Here is a 15611-nt window from a genome sequence, read left to right on the forward strand (position 1 = left end):
CCCCCCCCCCCCCCCCCCCCCCCCCCCCCCCCCCCCCCCCCCCCCCCCCCCCCCCCCCCCCCCCCCCCCCCCCCCCCCCCCGACACATTTCCCCTTGTCTCTCAACTCTCTTCCCTCCAACATGGTTCCCCCCCCCCCCCCAAACACACACACACGCACTCCTCACTTGCATCATATTCTGTCCCCATCCACCCCACACACTTCCTGTCTCCCCTGCCACATGGACACCCCATCTCTCCCCCTCTTTCCTCTCCCCCCACCCCCCCGAACTGTGCGCTCTCCTGACTCCTCCCCCCCCCACACGCTGCGCTCTATCTCCATCTCTCTGCAGTACTCTTCCTCCCCTCCCTGTATCATGCCCTCCCCATTGCACTCTGTCAAGCTCCTCTCCTCCCCCTCAGCAAGCACTCTTCCCTCCGCTCTCCTGTCGCCATCTCCCCCTCACCCTGTTGTTGACCTCTCCACTGTCCTGTTTTCATACTCTCTCCATTAATGTCTTAGCTTAACACTTTCGTTCCACAGCTTTGTCCTATTTCCACGATATATTGGCTGGGAAGAGTATATCTCTGTTATAAACATCATTGGCTCAAACTCCAACTAACTGTCACTTCAGCAATATGCATGTGTGAACATGGCTGACCGATATTTGGTATAAAAAGTATGTTGGCATCCTGGGAGAGTGATTTACCACGAATTTGTGACCTTTAGTCCTGATCATGCTTCATGTGTTTCTTCATCTCTTCTTCCTGTCCCTCTCCCAATCCTTTTAATATCGATCAATATGTCCCCTGTCCATTCAAGTATGTAAACACCATTTGCCGAATGTGTCTCTTGGAGTACTCTTTTAATGCAGTCTGAGGTATAATTTCCCAAATTCCTTGAGGATTCTAGTTAATGTACAGATCTGTAGAAAAATGCTAACTGAACATCAAAAGGGTTCATCTGTTTGACTTTGTATTGCAATGTTCTGTTGGCCACTACCGTATCCTGTTGTTAGCCCTGTTGCGATGTTTGAGTAAGAACTGTGAATTTTAATTGGAAGGAAAGGATGTGATTATGTAAAGTCTAACAAATGGGTAAGAAGGCTAATTGTGTAGTTTGCTCAGACAGGGCCTTTTTCATTTTCCTCTGAAGTTGTGAAATGAAAGCAAATGATTAAGCAGTAAGGTATTAGATGAAACTGCTCTTATAAGGCTGTATGTTTAAAAGAAAGTAAAATTAAGAAATAACACAACGCGGACTTTGCAGAATGCTAAGGCAATCATTAGCTCTGAGTCAATCCCCAGAGATGGACATTGCAGGCAAACATTTATTAAAAAGTGCCATGTCATTCCAAAGCACGACACCTATTTTGTTGTGTGAAGGTCGGGTTAGTGCCAAACCTATTCTGTGGTTTTAAAAAAAATGTTTTTGCAACTAAAATTGGTCATGTTTGATTCAAATTTATAAAGCCGAAAATGGATTGGCAAGGTTAACTTAACATAAAGATTAGCTTTTGAATAGGGATTAATTTCATTTCTTCATTGGAAATGTGGTTTTGTGCGTGTGTGAAGTGAATTCTAATTTAGGATTAAATAATAAAAGTCAACTTCAAGCAGATGCTATATACAGCGTTTTAAGATTTATATTTTCATCCTTTGCATTCACAAGTATTTTCTGACATTTAATTTGCCATTTATTCTGTCTTCAAATTCACTTTTTTTATCACTGTTCCATCTTGAGAAACCTTCAGCTGGAATGCCAGTACGTTTTGTGCTGGAATTCTGTGGGTGCAATGGTTTAAAAATGGTGTCTGGTTTAAAAATGTTTACATGAAAAAATGAAAATGAATAAATTGTTCATTCAGCAGTATCGATCCAAGTTTGGGGGGGAAGAATGATATGAAAGGAAATGCCTGACTGTAACTGAAGGGCAGTGATTGATTTCAAAAATGTGCTTTTCTCAGGAGATGAGACGGTAGTGAGACACTCTGTCAATCAATTATATTATCCACTTGCTCCCCATTTCTGAATGCTGCATTAAGTGTAATCGATATTTCTGTGCTGGAGGACCAAATATGAAGTGACTTGGTTTATTTGGATCCTGTGCTTAGAATCGACAGAGGAGCTTAGCACGAAGTAGCCACGTCAGATTGAAAGAATTACCCAAAGTATGTTATGGAAATGTACTTGAGTAATTTACTTTTTGTTCAGCCGATGCTCCCCTGAATTCATCGAAAGTAAAGCTTCAGAGGTCTTCTCTGGCAGAAACTGATCAAATTTGTGATTTCTCAGCAGCATATTTATTATCTCCTCTTCCTAAAATGTTGCACTAAATCAGAAGTCACAGGCCACCAGGTTACAGTCCAACAGATTTATTTGAAATCTCATAAGCTTTCGGAATGCAGCCCCTTTGTCAGGTGCACTGCACTATCAACTGGTGTCGTGTGACGTCTGACTTTGTCCCCCAGTCCAGCGTCAGCACCTCGACATCATAAAATATTGGAAGTCACTGTAAAGTAGTTGCGTTCAAATATGTGACTGCTGTTTCACCATTGAATCTCCTGACAATGCTGACTCGTGCTAGATTAAGGTTTCATCTAAGTGGTCCAGTCATTATGTCCATCATTCCTTTTATTGAGGCACATCTCAGAATTCTGCTTGACTTCATTAGCTGTAACCTGGCTCTCAGGTAACCTACTACTAAGATTTTATGCAACTGGGGCTATGAGTGCTCACCACAGTAGGCTTTAGGGGCTATCTTATATCCACAACTTTTGGACTCCATCCACATGTGGAAGATATCTCCAGTAGGTTTACATAATGATTCCTCTTATTATTTTTTGATTTCCAAACCTTGAAACCATCTCCAGAAAAGATATTTGCTTTTAAGTGATTTTAAACAAAAATCCACTCAAATTCAGCTGTGGAAAAGTAGCAGTTAATGTAATTTATAAAAGAAAACCTTCCCCTGTTGTTCCCCACATTGAGATCAATTATTGTCATGTTTTTTTGTGAAGAACAACCATCTTACCCCAGATTTAGAATTACATGGGGATCTTTCTCATTTTAAACATGAGTCACACCTGACTCATCACTTTATTTACAAAAATAGACTGACATGACAAAAATAAAATAACAATTACATTGGGGTTTGTTCTCAATGTGTAGTGTTCATCGCACGGATGAGCAGTTGCATTAATTTTGGATTCTTAGTCTAGCCCTATATTTCCTGTTCCTCTTCTCTTTAACCACTGTATATGTGTTGGAGTCATCTCTGCTTTGATCCTTTTAGGTGCCTCTTTGTAAACCTGTTTCTCCTGTTCACTATCGTAAATCTGTTACATTGATGTCATATCAAAGTCTAATTGTTTTGGATCTTTCAAACACCAGAAAGTCTGTTTTTAATATCCATTCCCACCTAAACACTCATACCTCAATTAAGTGACTCCTCAATTTCCTTTCGATTCTAATCAAAGCAAGTTTTTCTGTGTTTGAGGTTCCTCATGTCCGTTAGCATTCTGAAAACCCCAAATTGCCTCCACTGTTCTAGCACTGGTCTGTATACATTTGCTCTGATTTACATACACAGACAGTGAATAGAAATGGCTTCAGAACAGAACTAGTGGAATCTCTAGTGGAATCCTGTTTACTCTGAGGAGTTGACATTTCATGTTCTGGTCATTCTCCTCCATTCTAATCATCTTTAATCCAATTTGCTACCTTGCCTTTAATTTCAAATCTGTTAAATTAATTCAGTCTTCTGTGTGATGTGCTGTCAGGGAGTTTTAGAACTCCCTGACAGCACCAATCATTTTAAAGACTATCCACTCTCAATATCATGTCAATAAACCTTTGTGATATACAGAAAAAAGTGACAATGTTTTGCAGTCTTTTCTGAAACCATGAGCATCTCTGACTTTCGCAACCTGAGTATTTACCACATCACTTCACTGTTCCAAGGAAAAAATGTGATAGACAAATTGTGCACAGCATGAGCCCACAAACCACAATGATGCTGACGATCAGCTCATCTGTTCCATGTTGACTGAGAGAGCAATGTTTTTTTAAAATGTGTTGCATTCCTATGGAGCCCTTCACAATCCCAGGATGACTCAAAAGTACTTACAGCCAGTAGTGTAGTCACTGCTGTAATGTGAAACACCAGTTAATCTTTGTGCAGCAATGTAACAATCATGAGAGAACCTGTTTTTTGTGGTTGACAAATAGTTTATTTGGTTGAGGGATGAGGCGTTGCAGAAAACTCCTCTGCTCCTCTTCACAGTGGTGCCATGGGATCTATATCCACCTGAGAAGGCAGGAGGTGCCTCGGTTTAACATCTTGGCTGAAAGAGAGTGTGTAATACCATAATGAAAAGTAGCCCCTCTCTTGACACCTAATCGACAGTATTCTGCTTTGTCATCTGTCGTATCTGCTTTGTGGTTGTGGAAGTCAGGAGGTTACTATATCTAAAACTGCTTTGTGCACGCAAAGGAGGGCAGCTGTTAAACTCTGTGACCTTGACTGAGCTAGAAGGGAAACCTGAGCAGTCTGTTACTATTGATGTCGATACTGTGGCCTGTCCTGGGATGGATCTTCCTCCACATCTCTCACTCCACTCTGTCCTTGAGTCAAGTGACCCCTGATACACATTGGGAGGGTTGGAGTGAGATATTGGTACCTGTTGGCTTTTTGGAGTAAGTTCTGTCTTTTAGTTCAGTCTGCTCAGACATACATTGCTGCAACATCTTCACGTATCCCTGCAGTGGGTTGGAAAAGCATTTGTTTTGAACCAATGTACTTTGCAGCAAGGGTAGTCTAGGTTATTGGTGATGTGGGTTGACGGTTATTTTTGTTCATAATTCAGCCTGTCATGCTGTTCGGATGCTGAAGGAATGTCCTTTCCACATTGTAACCTTTCTTTCTCTTGTTTCTTTAACAGCTGAAGAATCTGACAGTGATATTTATATGAGGTTTATGAAATCCCACAAGTGCTATGACATCGTCCCCACCAGCTCAAAGCTTGTTGTATTTGACACTTCATTGCAAGTAAGATTCTGTGTTTATTTAAGTCTTTTGTCTCATTGTGAGGATCTGGGCAGCTAGAAATCATGTTCATTATGATATTATTGTTGATTATGTTTTGAAGTGTTTCCTGATGTGTCACCTGGAGCTGGTACCGTAACAATCCTTGGGTTGTAGTTTATACATGCAATTTGCTGTTTGGTGGTTTTCCTGGGTGGTGATTAGGCAAGCTGTCAAAGGAGAGGGCTTAACAACAACAGCTGAGGGTGGTGGTAGAGGGACGTTTTTCAGACTGGAAGCCTATGACTAATGGAGTGCCACAAGGATCGGTGCTGGGTCCACTACTTTTCGTCATTTATATAAATGATTTGGATGTGAGCATAAGAGGTACAGTTAGTAAGTTTGCAGATTACACCAAAATTGGAGGTGTAATGGACAGTGAAGAAGGTTACCTCCGATTACAACAGGATCTTGATCAGATGGGCCAATTTAGATAAATGTGAGATGCTGCATTTTTGGAAAGCAAATCTTAGCAGGACTTATACACTTAATGGTAAGGTCCTGGGGAGTGTTGCTGAACAAAGAGACCTTGGAGTGCAGGTTCATAGCTCCTTTAAAGTGGAGTCACAGGTAGATAAGATAGTGAAGAAGGCATTTGGTATGCTTTCCTTTATTGGTCAGATTATTGAGTGCGGGAGTTGGGACGTCATGTTGCGGCTGTAGAAGACATTGGTTAGGCTACTTTCGGAATATTCTCGTCTCCTTCCTATTGGAAGGATGTTGTGAAACTTGAAAGTGTTCAGAAAAGATTTACAAGGATGTTGCCAGGGTTGGAGGATCTGAACTATAGGGAGAGGCTGAACAGGCTGGGGCTGTTTTCCCTGGGGTGACCTTTATAGAGGTGTATAAAATCATGAGGGGCGTGGATAGGATAAATAGAAAAAGTCTCTTCCCTGGACTGGGGAGTCCAGAACTAGAGGGCATCGGTTTAGGTTGAGAGGGGAAACATATAAAAGAGACCTAAGCAGCAACCTTTTCATGGCAGGTGGGACTAGATTGGGTTGAGATATCTGGTCAGCATGGATGAATTGGACCAAAGAGTATGTTTCCGTGCTGTACATCTGTATGACTGTATAACTGGCATTTGTATAGTACTCTTAAAATAGTGAAACATCTCAAGGCACCTCACAGGAGTGTTGTCATAAAAGATTTGACGGACACATTTGGGAGTCAATGGCCTAATGGGATTATCGCTGGACTGTTAATCCAGAGGGCCAGATAATGTTCTGGGGACCTGGGTTTAAATCCCACCACGACAGATGGTGGAATTTGAATTCAATAAAAATAGAAAAAAATTTGGAATTAAGAATCTAATGATGACCATGAATCCCATTGTCGATTGTTTGAACAACCCATCTGGTTCATTAATGACATTTAGTGAAGGAAACTGCCATCATTCCCTTAGCTGATCTGGCCTACATGTGACTCCAAGCCCACATCAGTGTGGTGATTCTTGACTGCCTCTAGGCAATTAGGGATGAGCAAAAAATGCTGCTTAGCCAGCAACACCCTCATCCCGTGAATGAACAAAGAATATTTTAGGACAGGCAATTAAGAGCTTGTCAATAGAGGTAGCTGTAAGGGAGTATCTTAATGGAGTAGAGAGGGATGAAGTAGTTTAGGGAGGCCATTCCAGAGCTTTTGAAAGTGAGCAGTATGGGCATCAGTGGTGGAACAGTGAAAAACAGATGTACAAGAAGCCGGAACTCGAAGTGCTAAGATCAGGCCGGAAAAACATGAGACCTTCAGATTAGAGAAACTTGGGACTTTGTTAACACCAGACAGAGGGAGAATGAAGAGAAACTTCTCTTTGGAAAAAGAACTTAAAATGGCAGTAAACTAACATGCAATGTTGACCAAGTTTCCATATTTTTAAGTGTGGTTTGCAAAGCTGTGAGTTGGTGGGATTTTTTTCCTTCATGCTGAGATTGGCAGCTTCTGGTCCGTTATGTCCCTTACAAAGGAATAGTTTGCAAAATTGTTAATGAAGTATGCTGGAACACAGTACATTTCAGCAAGACAGTGCTTCATCCTTTAGAAGAGTTTTGGTTGACGTTCATTAATGTTCTAGTTATGCTGGATGTTTCTCTGAAATCTGAATGGACAGGTCAGATGGAAAAACTTGAATTTACAAAAGAACATCGGAATAAGAGAAGGCCAGTATTGAAGAAAGTTTCTGAGTAGTGTGGCATTTCTTTATTATATTTTTCATGGGACATGGGCACGTCAGGCACTGACAGCATTTATTGCCCATCCCTAATTGCCCAGAAGGCAGTTAAGAGTCAGCCACATTACTGTGGGTCTGGAGTTACATATACCAGACTAGGTAAGGACGTCCCTAAAGGACGTTAGCAAACCAGATGCATCTTGACCAACAATCGACAATGGTTTCACAGTCATCATCAAACTCCTAGTTCCAAATTTTTTATTGAAATCAAATTACAAAATCTGCCATGGTGGGATTTGAGCCCAGGTCCCCCGAATATCGTCCTGGTCTCTAAGCTAACCGACCAGCATCAATACCATTAGGCCATTGCCTCCTGCACGGGTCCAGATATATAGTTCCACTCTCCACCTTCTGACCCCCAGTGTGATACATTACCAAGTAAGCTAAGCCAATAGCTGAGGTATTAATGTTTTCTAGTAAGGATGTTACTAACTTGCTGTTGAATTATTGAACAATACAAAAACAGTTTGAAATCAGTGTGACAGAGGAACTAAGCACAGTAGTGTAAAGGAGTGAATGTAGATTTCCCCTGAAAAGAAGTACCATGTATTCATGCGTTAAGAGAAGAAGCAAAGAAATCTGTGGAATACTGACTTTCCTTATGAAAGAATCAAAGGGCACTGGTAGATCAAAAGTGTCGAGAAACAAAATACTATTCAGTTGACAAACTGGCCACAAGTAACTCTAACATCCAAGATAAAATAACGGAAACTATCCCAAAGGACTGGGCTGGAGAATGCAACTAGGTAACAATACTGGATTAGTGGTGCTGGAAGAGCACAGCAGCATCCAAGGAGTAGTGAAATCGACTTTTCAGGCAAAAGCCCTTCATCAGGATTCCCGCCCACCTTCCGACGACCCCTTCATCCACCTGGACACCCCGCGCTGGCCTATTACCTGCCCTCGACCTCTTCATTTCCAACTGCCGCCAGGACATTAACCGCCTCAACCTGTCTACCCCCATTCCAACCTCTCACTCTCAACACGCAGCCCTCCAATCCCAACCTCACCATCAAGCCAGTGGATAAAGGGGGCGCAGAGGTAGTCTGGTGCACTGACCTCTGCACCACTGAAGCCAAATACCAACTCGAAGCTACGTCTTCCTACTGCCCCCTCGACTATCACCCCACCCCCCCCATCACCAAACTATCATCTCCCAGACCATACAGAACCTCATCACCTCAGGAGATCTCCCACCCACAGCTTCCAACCTCATAGTCCGGGAACCCCGCGCTGCCCGGTTCTACCTCCTTCCCAAGATCCACAAGCCTGACCACCCTGGCCGACCCATTGTCTCAGCATGCTCCTGCCCCACTGAACTCATCTCTACCTACCTCGACACTGTCCTATCCCCCATAGTCCAGGACCTCCCCACATACATTCGAGACACCACCCACGCCCTCCATCTCCTCCGAGACTTCCGTTTCCCCGCCTCATCCCAACACCTCATCTTCATCATGGATATCCAATTCCTCTATACCTCCATCCACCAGACCAGAGCCTCCAAGCCCTCTGTTTTTTTCCTCTCCAGACGTCCCCATCAGTACCCTTCCACCGACACTTTCTTTCGTTTGGCCGAACAGGTCCTCACCCTTAATTTCTCCTTCAAATCCTCCCACTTCCTCCAGACCAAAGGGGTAGCCGTGGGCACACGTATGGGCCCCAGCTGTGCCTTTCTCTTTGTTGGCTACGTAGATCAGTCCATCTTCCATAGTTACACCGGCACCACTCCCCACCTCTTCCTCCGCTACATTGATGACTGCATTGGCGCCACCTCGTGCTCCTGCGAGGAGGTTGAACAATTCATCAACTTCACCAACACATTCCACCTTGACCTTTAAATTTACGTGGACCATCTGACACCTCCCTCCCCATCCTTGGCCTCTGCATCTCCATTAATGACTACTGACTTGACATTGACATTTTTTACAAACGCAATGACTCCCACAGCTACCTGGATTACACCTCTTCCCACCCACCCTACCTCTTGCAAAAATGCCATCCCGTATTCCCAATTCCTCCGCCTCCGCCGTATCTGCTCCCAGGAGGACCAGTTCCACCACAGAACACACCAGATGGCCTCGTTCTTTGGAGACCGCAATTTCCCTTCCCATGTGCCCTCCAACGCATCTCGTCCACATCCCGCACCTCCGCCCTCAGACCCAACCCCTCTAACCGTAACAAGGGCAGAACGCCCCTGGTGCTCACCTTCCACCCTATCAACCTTCGCATAAACCAAATCATCCGCCGACATTTCCGCCATCTCCAAAAAGACCCCACCACCAGGGATATATTTCCCTCCCCACCCCTTTTCACCTTCCGCAAAGACTGTTCCCTCTGTGACTACTTGGTCAGGTCCACGTACCCCTCTACAACCCACCCTCCCATCCTGGCATCTTCCCCTGCCACCGCAGGAACTGTAAAACTTGTGCCCACACCTCCTCCCTCACCTCTATCCAAGGTCCTAAAGGAGCCTTCCACATCCATCAAAGTTTTACCTGCACATCCACTAATATCATTTATTGTATCCGTTGCTCCCGATGCAGTCTCCTCTACATTAGACCATAAGACATAGGAGTGGAAGTAAGGCCATTTGGCCCATTGAATCCACTCCGCCATTCAATCATGGTTGATGGGCATTTCAACTCCACTTACCAGCGTTCTCCCCGTAGCCCTTAATTCCTCAAGACAACAAGAATCTATCAATCTCGGCCTTGAAGACATTTAGCGTCCCGGCCTCCACTGCACTCCGTGGCAATGAATTCCACAGACCCACCACTCTCTGGCTGAAGAAATGTCTCCGCATTTCTGTTCTGAATTGACCCCCTCTAATTCTAAGGCTGTGTCCACGGGTCCTAGTCTCCTCGCCTAACGGAAACAATTTCCTAGCGTCCACCCTTTCCAAGCCATGTATTATCTTGTACATCTCTATTAAGTCTCCCCTCAATCTTCTAAACTCCAACGAATACAATCCCAGTATCCTCAGCCGTTCCTCATATGTTAGACCTGCCATTCCAGGGATTATCCATGTGAATCTCCGCTGGACACGTTCCAGTGCCAGTATGTCCTTAACTGGAACAAAACTGGACACAGTACTCCAAATGGGGCCTAACCAGAGCTTTATAAAGTCTCAGTAGCACATCTCTGCTTTTATATTCCAACCCTCTTGAGATAAGAGACAACATTGCATTCGCTTTCTTAATCACGGACTCAACCTGCATGTTTACCTTTAGAGAATCCTCGACTAGCACTCCCAGATCCCTTTGTGCTTTGGCTTTACTAATTTTCTCACCATTTAGAAAGTAGTCTATGCTTTTATTCTTTTTGCCAAAGTGTAAGACCTCGCACTTGCTCACGTTAAGTTCCATCAGCCATTTCCTGGACCACTCTCCCAACCTGTCTAGATCCTTCTGTAGCCTCCCCACTTCCTCAGTACTACCTGCCTGTCCACCTAACTTCGTATCATCGGCAAACTTCGCTAGAATGCCCCCAGTCCCCTCATCCAAATCATTAATATATAATGCGAATAGCTGTGGCCCCAACACTGATCCCTGCGGGACACCGCTCATCACCGGCTGCCATTCTGAAAAAGAACCTTTTATCCCAACTCTCTGCCTTCTGTTAGACAGCTAATCCTCAATCCATCCCAGCAGCTCACCTCGAACACCATGGGCCGGCACCTTATCAAAGGCCTTTTGGAAGTCTAGATAGACCACATCCACTGGGTTTCCCTGGTCTAACCTACTTGTTACCTCTTCAAAAAATTCCAACAGTTTTGTCAGGCATGACCTCCCCTTACTAAATCCATGTTGACTTGTTCTAATCAGACTCTGCTCTTCCAAGAATTTAGAAACCTCATCCTTAATGATGGATTCTAGAATTTTACCAACAACCGAGGTTAAGCTGATTGGCCTATAATTTTCCATCTTTTGTCTTGATCCTTTCTTGAACAAGAGGGTTACAACAGCCATCTTCCAATCATCTGGGACCTTTCCTGACTCCAGTGACTCTTGAAAGATCTCAACCAATGCCTCTGCTATTTCCTCAGCCACCTCTCTCAGAACTCTAGGGTGTATCCCATCGGGGCCAGGAGATTTATCAATTTTAAGACTTTTTAATTTTTCTAGCACTATCTCTTTCGTAACGGCAACCATACTCAACTCAGCCCTGTGACTCCCTTTAATTTTTGGGATATTACTCATGTCTTCCACTGTGAAAACTGACGCAAAGTACTTGTTAAGTTCTCCTGCTATTTCCTTATCTCCCATCACTAGGCTTCCTGCATCAGTTTGAAGTGGCCCAATGTCTACTTTTGCCTGTCGTTTGTTTCTTATGTACTGAAAGAAACTTTTACCGTCATTTCTAATATTACATTGGGGAGACTGGGCGTCTCCGAGCAGAGCGCTTGAGGGAACATCTCCAGGACACATGAACCAATCAATCACACCGCCCCGTGGCCCAACATTTCAACTCCCCCTCCCACTCTGCTGAGGACATGGAGGTCCTTGGCCTCCTTCACCACCGCTCCCTCACCACCAGATGCCTGGAGGAAGAATGCCTCATCTTCTGCCTCGGGACACTTCCACCCCAGGGCATCAATGTGGACTTCAACAGTTTCCTTGTTTCCTCGTTCCCCCACCTCACCCTCGTTCCAAACTTCCAGCTCAGCACTATCCCCATGACTTGTCCAGACTTGTCCTACACGCCTCTCTTCTTTTCCACCTATCCACTCCACCCTCTCCTCCCTGACCTATCACCTTCATCCCCTCCCCCACTCACCTATTGTACTCTATGCTACTTTTTCCCCACCCCCACCCTCCTCTAGCTTATCTCTCCACGCTTCAGGCTCACTGCCTTTATTCCTGATGAAGGGCTTTTGCCCAAAACGTCGATTTCGCTGCTCGTTGGATACTGCCTGAACTGTTGTGCTCTTCCAGCAACACTAATCCAGAATCTGGTTTCCAGCATCTGCAGTCATTGTTTTTACCTAGGTAACCAATACTGACAAATCACCTTGAAATTGGTACAAATAAGGTGGATAGTTACATTCCCATCATTAACTGATTTGAAAAGCCAGTAAAGATTTTGACAAATAAACCAGGAAGCACTGGAATATCTGTGAAGAGAGAATCCAGTATTCGGAACTTCTTTGGAAGAGAGAGATTAGGTTTATTTTGCTTTCTCCTCTAGATATTGGAAAGTCCATAGTGGGGGGCAGTTATTGTGAATTGAATAGCTTGGATGGTGAATTGGAGAATTTGATACTTTGCAGTCAAAAAAAGTAATAGTCAAAAAGACAGGAGAGACTGAGACCCAGTGGCTTAGAGTATTCATTGCCACAGAAGGCTGTGGAGGCCAGGGTATTGAGTATATTTAAGACTGAGATAGGTTCTCGAGTATCAAGGTGATCAACGGTTACGGGGAGAAAGTGAGAATGGGTTTGAGAAACTTATCAGCCATGATTGAATGGTGAAGCAGCCTCGATGGGCTGAATGGCCTAATTTCTGTTCTTGTGTCTTATGGTCGTATGGGATCCTCAATGAGGTGTGATGAATAATATAAATAAAGAAACATAAAAATTAAGTTGAATTCATCATGCTGTTCTCTTCATTTCTTTCCTTAATCTTTGTCTTTCCCATATCACTTCCCCTTCCCCTACTTGGAATGCGTTCAAGACCGTGATAGATCTATGGTACCTCAGGAGAGTGGGGTTTGAATCCCAAGATTAGCTATGGTATCTTGAATGGTAGGACAAACTCAACAAGCCATAAGGTTTGTTCCTACTCCTATGTCTTACGTTTGAGTCTACCCATATCCAAAGCTAATCTTTGAATTTGCTATCTCATTTGGCCGCTCTGCTTCCATCATGTTAGTCACAGATAAGGCTATCTTTGACCACTTGCATGTCTCACACTCCACCCAATTCCCCTTGTTCCTCCCAACTCTGCTTCTTTGTGTCTACTTCTGGAAATTGCATTCTCCTAATTCACTTAGAACTTCATTTTCAAATCCACGACTAACTCTGGCCCTCCATTTACTATGATATTTCTGAAGCTTTGATCTGCTCAATTGTACGCACATCTTCACATTTGCCTTGGACCTCATTAAAAACTTTGCTCGCTCACTCTCTCACACTCATCTGATATGGCCCTCACCTCTATCCTTTAAGTCCAAAGAATGCACCTTTTATTTAAATTGTTTGAAAATTATTCCGTTATTGGTCAGTGCACTGAGTATAGGAGTTGGGAGGCCATGTTGCAGTTGTACACAACATTGGTGAGGTCACTTTTGGAATACTGCATTCAATTCTGGTCTCCTTGCTGTAAGGAAGATGTTGAACTTGAAAGTGTGCAGTAAAGAGTTGCAAGAATATTGCCAGGTTTCAGGATGTGAGCTATAGGGAGAGACTGAATAGGCTGGAAGTCTTTTTCCTGGAATGTCGGAGGCTGAGGGATGACCATTTTGAAGTTTATAAAATCATGAGGGGCATTGATTGGGTGAATAGCCAAGATCTTTTCCCCAGGCTTAGGGAGCCCAGAACTAGAGGGCATTGGTTTAAGGTGAAAGGAAATAGATTTCAAAGGAACCTAAAGGACAACATGTTCATGCGTAGGGTGGTGAATGTATGGAATGAGCTGTCAGAGGAAGTGGTGGAGGCTGGTACAATTACAACATTTAAAAGACATTTGGACAGGTACATGGATAGGAAAGGTTTAGAAGGATATAGGCCAAATGCTGGCAAATGGGACTAGATTAAGATATCTGGTTAGCATGTATGAGTTGGACCGAAGGGTCTATTTCCAGGCTGTACAACTCTGATTCTGACTCTATAACTGCATTTTTCTCTCTTGTGAACTTTAGGTACAGTGCAGCCTACCTGGATTAATTTTGGTGAACTGTATAGAAGGGAGTCAAGTTCAGCCAGATTGGCTGCTTGCTTTGTGTCTCTCAAGGTTTTAACAGGCTCTTTGATTCTTCAGGTGAAAAAGGCCTTCTTTGCTTTGGTGGCAAATGGTGTCCGAGCAGCCCCACTTTGGGAAAGTAAGAAACAGAGTTTTGTAGGTAAGTCGATACATCTATTGAGTTGCAGTTCATTACAAATTGTTGGAGACTCGCAATAAAGTGAGGCAGCATAGCAGTTAAATCAAGGGAAGCCTCTGTACCCTGTAGAGTATTGAGGCATGCAGAGTGGAAAGCCAGTGATTAATCTGATTGATAGGGTATTAAGAATCTGTAATAGATTATAAGCATAGATAGAGGGACAAGGAACGTTAAATACTTTTGAGAAGCATTTAGCCAGGTTCTTGCAAAGTAGTAAGGTTAAGGGTTGCAGAGTGATAGTGTAATTTGAAGCATGATGTGGTAAATGCAGTTTGCCTGAGGAGCAGGTGATTTTGAGCCTACAGCTTCCCAAAAAGCTTCACTGCGAGAGTTTTCTCATGGTTTGTGTGTTTATACTGATTGATAGATTGTTTGCTGTTATTAGGCAACAACTCCTGTTATTATTGTATCATGTGATGACGAATGAGATGAACTGTGCTTAGCCGATTCCTGTGTTATAAGATTTTCTAATCTCTCACCTCTGAAGCAGGTGGGCTTCCTGGTTCAGGGATAGGGATCTGTATGATTAGAAACACACACCAAGGGAGCAGTGGACATCTGTGTTTGATGGCTTCAGCATCTTCTGCCTTAAACTTCTGCTATTGAACAGCCAACAATGGCTTCTTTCATTAATTCACTATACAAATGTTTTATAGTTTACTTCAGAATACCAATTAAACAGGTTAGAATTTGAAGGATCCTTATTGCATCAGGTTTTTTTTGTCTTCCACATCAGTGTTAGGTTTGATGAATTGCTTATTTGAGAGATGCTCTCAATTTTCCTACCGAGTTTCATGACATGACGTTGTGACATCATGTTGTCTGTGATTCCTGTGTTAAAATACAACCATGTGGATGATGGAGTTATGTTGCAGATTAGTCATGATATAATGAAATCGTAGACTAAGCTGGAAGGGCTGAATGGACTACGCTATTCTTGTGAATTCCTTGACATTCTCATTTAGCTCCATTCTTCTGTTTGGTTGCATTGATGACCCAGTTGGGAGGACTTAATGAGCCTAGTGGAGTGAGGGAACATGATGGTTGTAGTGCCCGAGTTAATGCTTTGACTATTGGTTTAGCTTCACTTGCACAGTCCAACTTGCCAGCTCCACCAACGTGGTAATTATCTTACACTGTTTTGAAAATTTTTTAAGTATGAAAGGAAAGGCATATTTAAAAAATGTTAGTGGAATCTTTTAGTTTAAAAAGAATTGAC

General features: G+C 43.4%; 1 protein-coding gene across 5 annotated transcripts in view; it reads left to right on the forward strand.

Moving 5' to 3' along the window:
- prkag2a (protein kinase, AMP-activated, gamma 2 non-catalytic subunit a) overlaps positions 1-15611 on the forward strand; it is a 441401-nt gene that overhangs the window by 373032 nt on the left and 52758 nt on the right. For all 5 annotated transcript variants that reach the window (XM_060825156.1, XM_060825155.1, XM_060825154.1 and 2 more), the window contains 2 exons: positions 4922-5028; positions 14272-14353. In XM_060825156.1, the coding sequence (XP_060681139.1) occupies positions 4922-5028; positions 14272-14353 (189 nt within the window). The remainder of the gene's footprint in view (positions 1-4921; positions 5029-14271; positions 14354-15611) is intronic.

This window comes from Hemiscyllium ocellatum, chromosome 5 (genome assembly GCF_020745735.1).
Source record: "Hemiscyllium ocellatum isolate sHemOce1 chromosome 5, sHemOce1.pat.X.cur, whole genome shotgun sequence".
NCBI lineage: Eukaryota > Metazoa > Chordata > Chondrichthyes > Orectolobiformes > Hemiscylliidae > Hemiscyllium > Hemiscyllium ocellatum.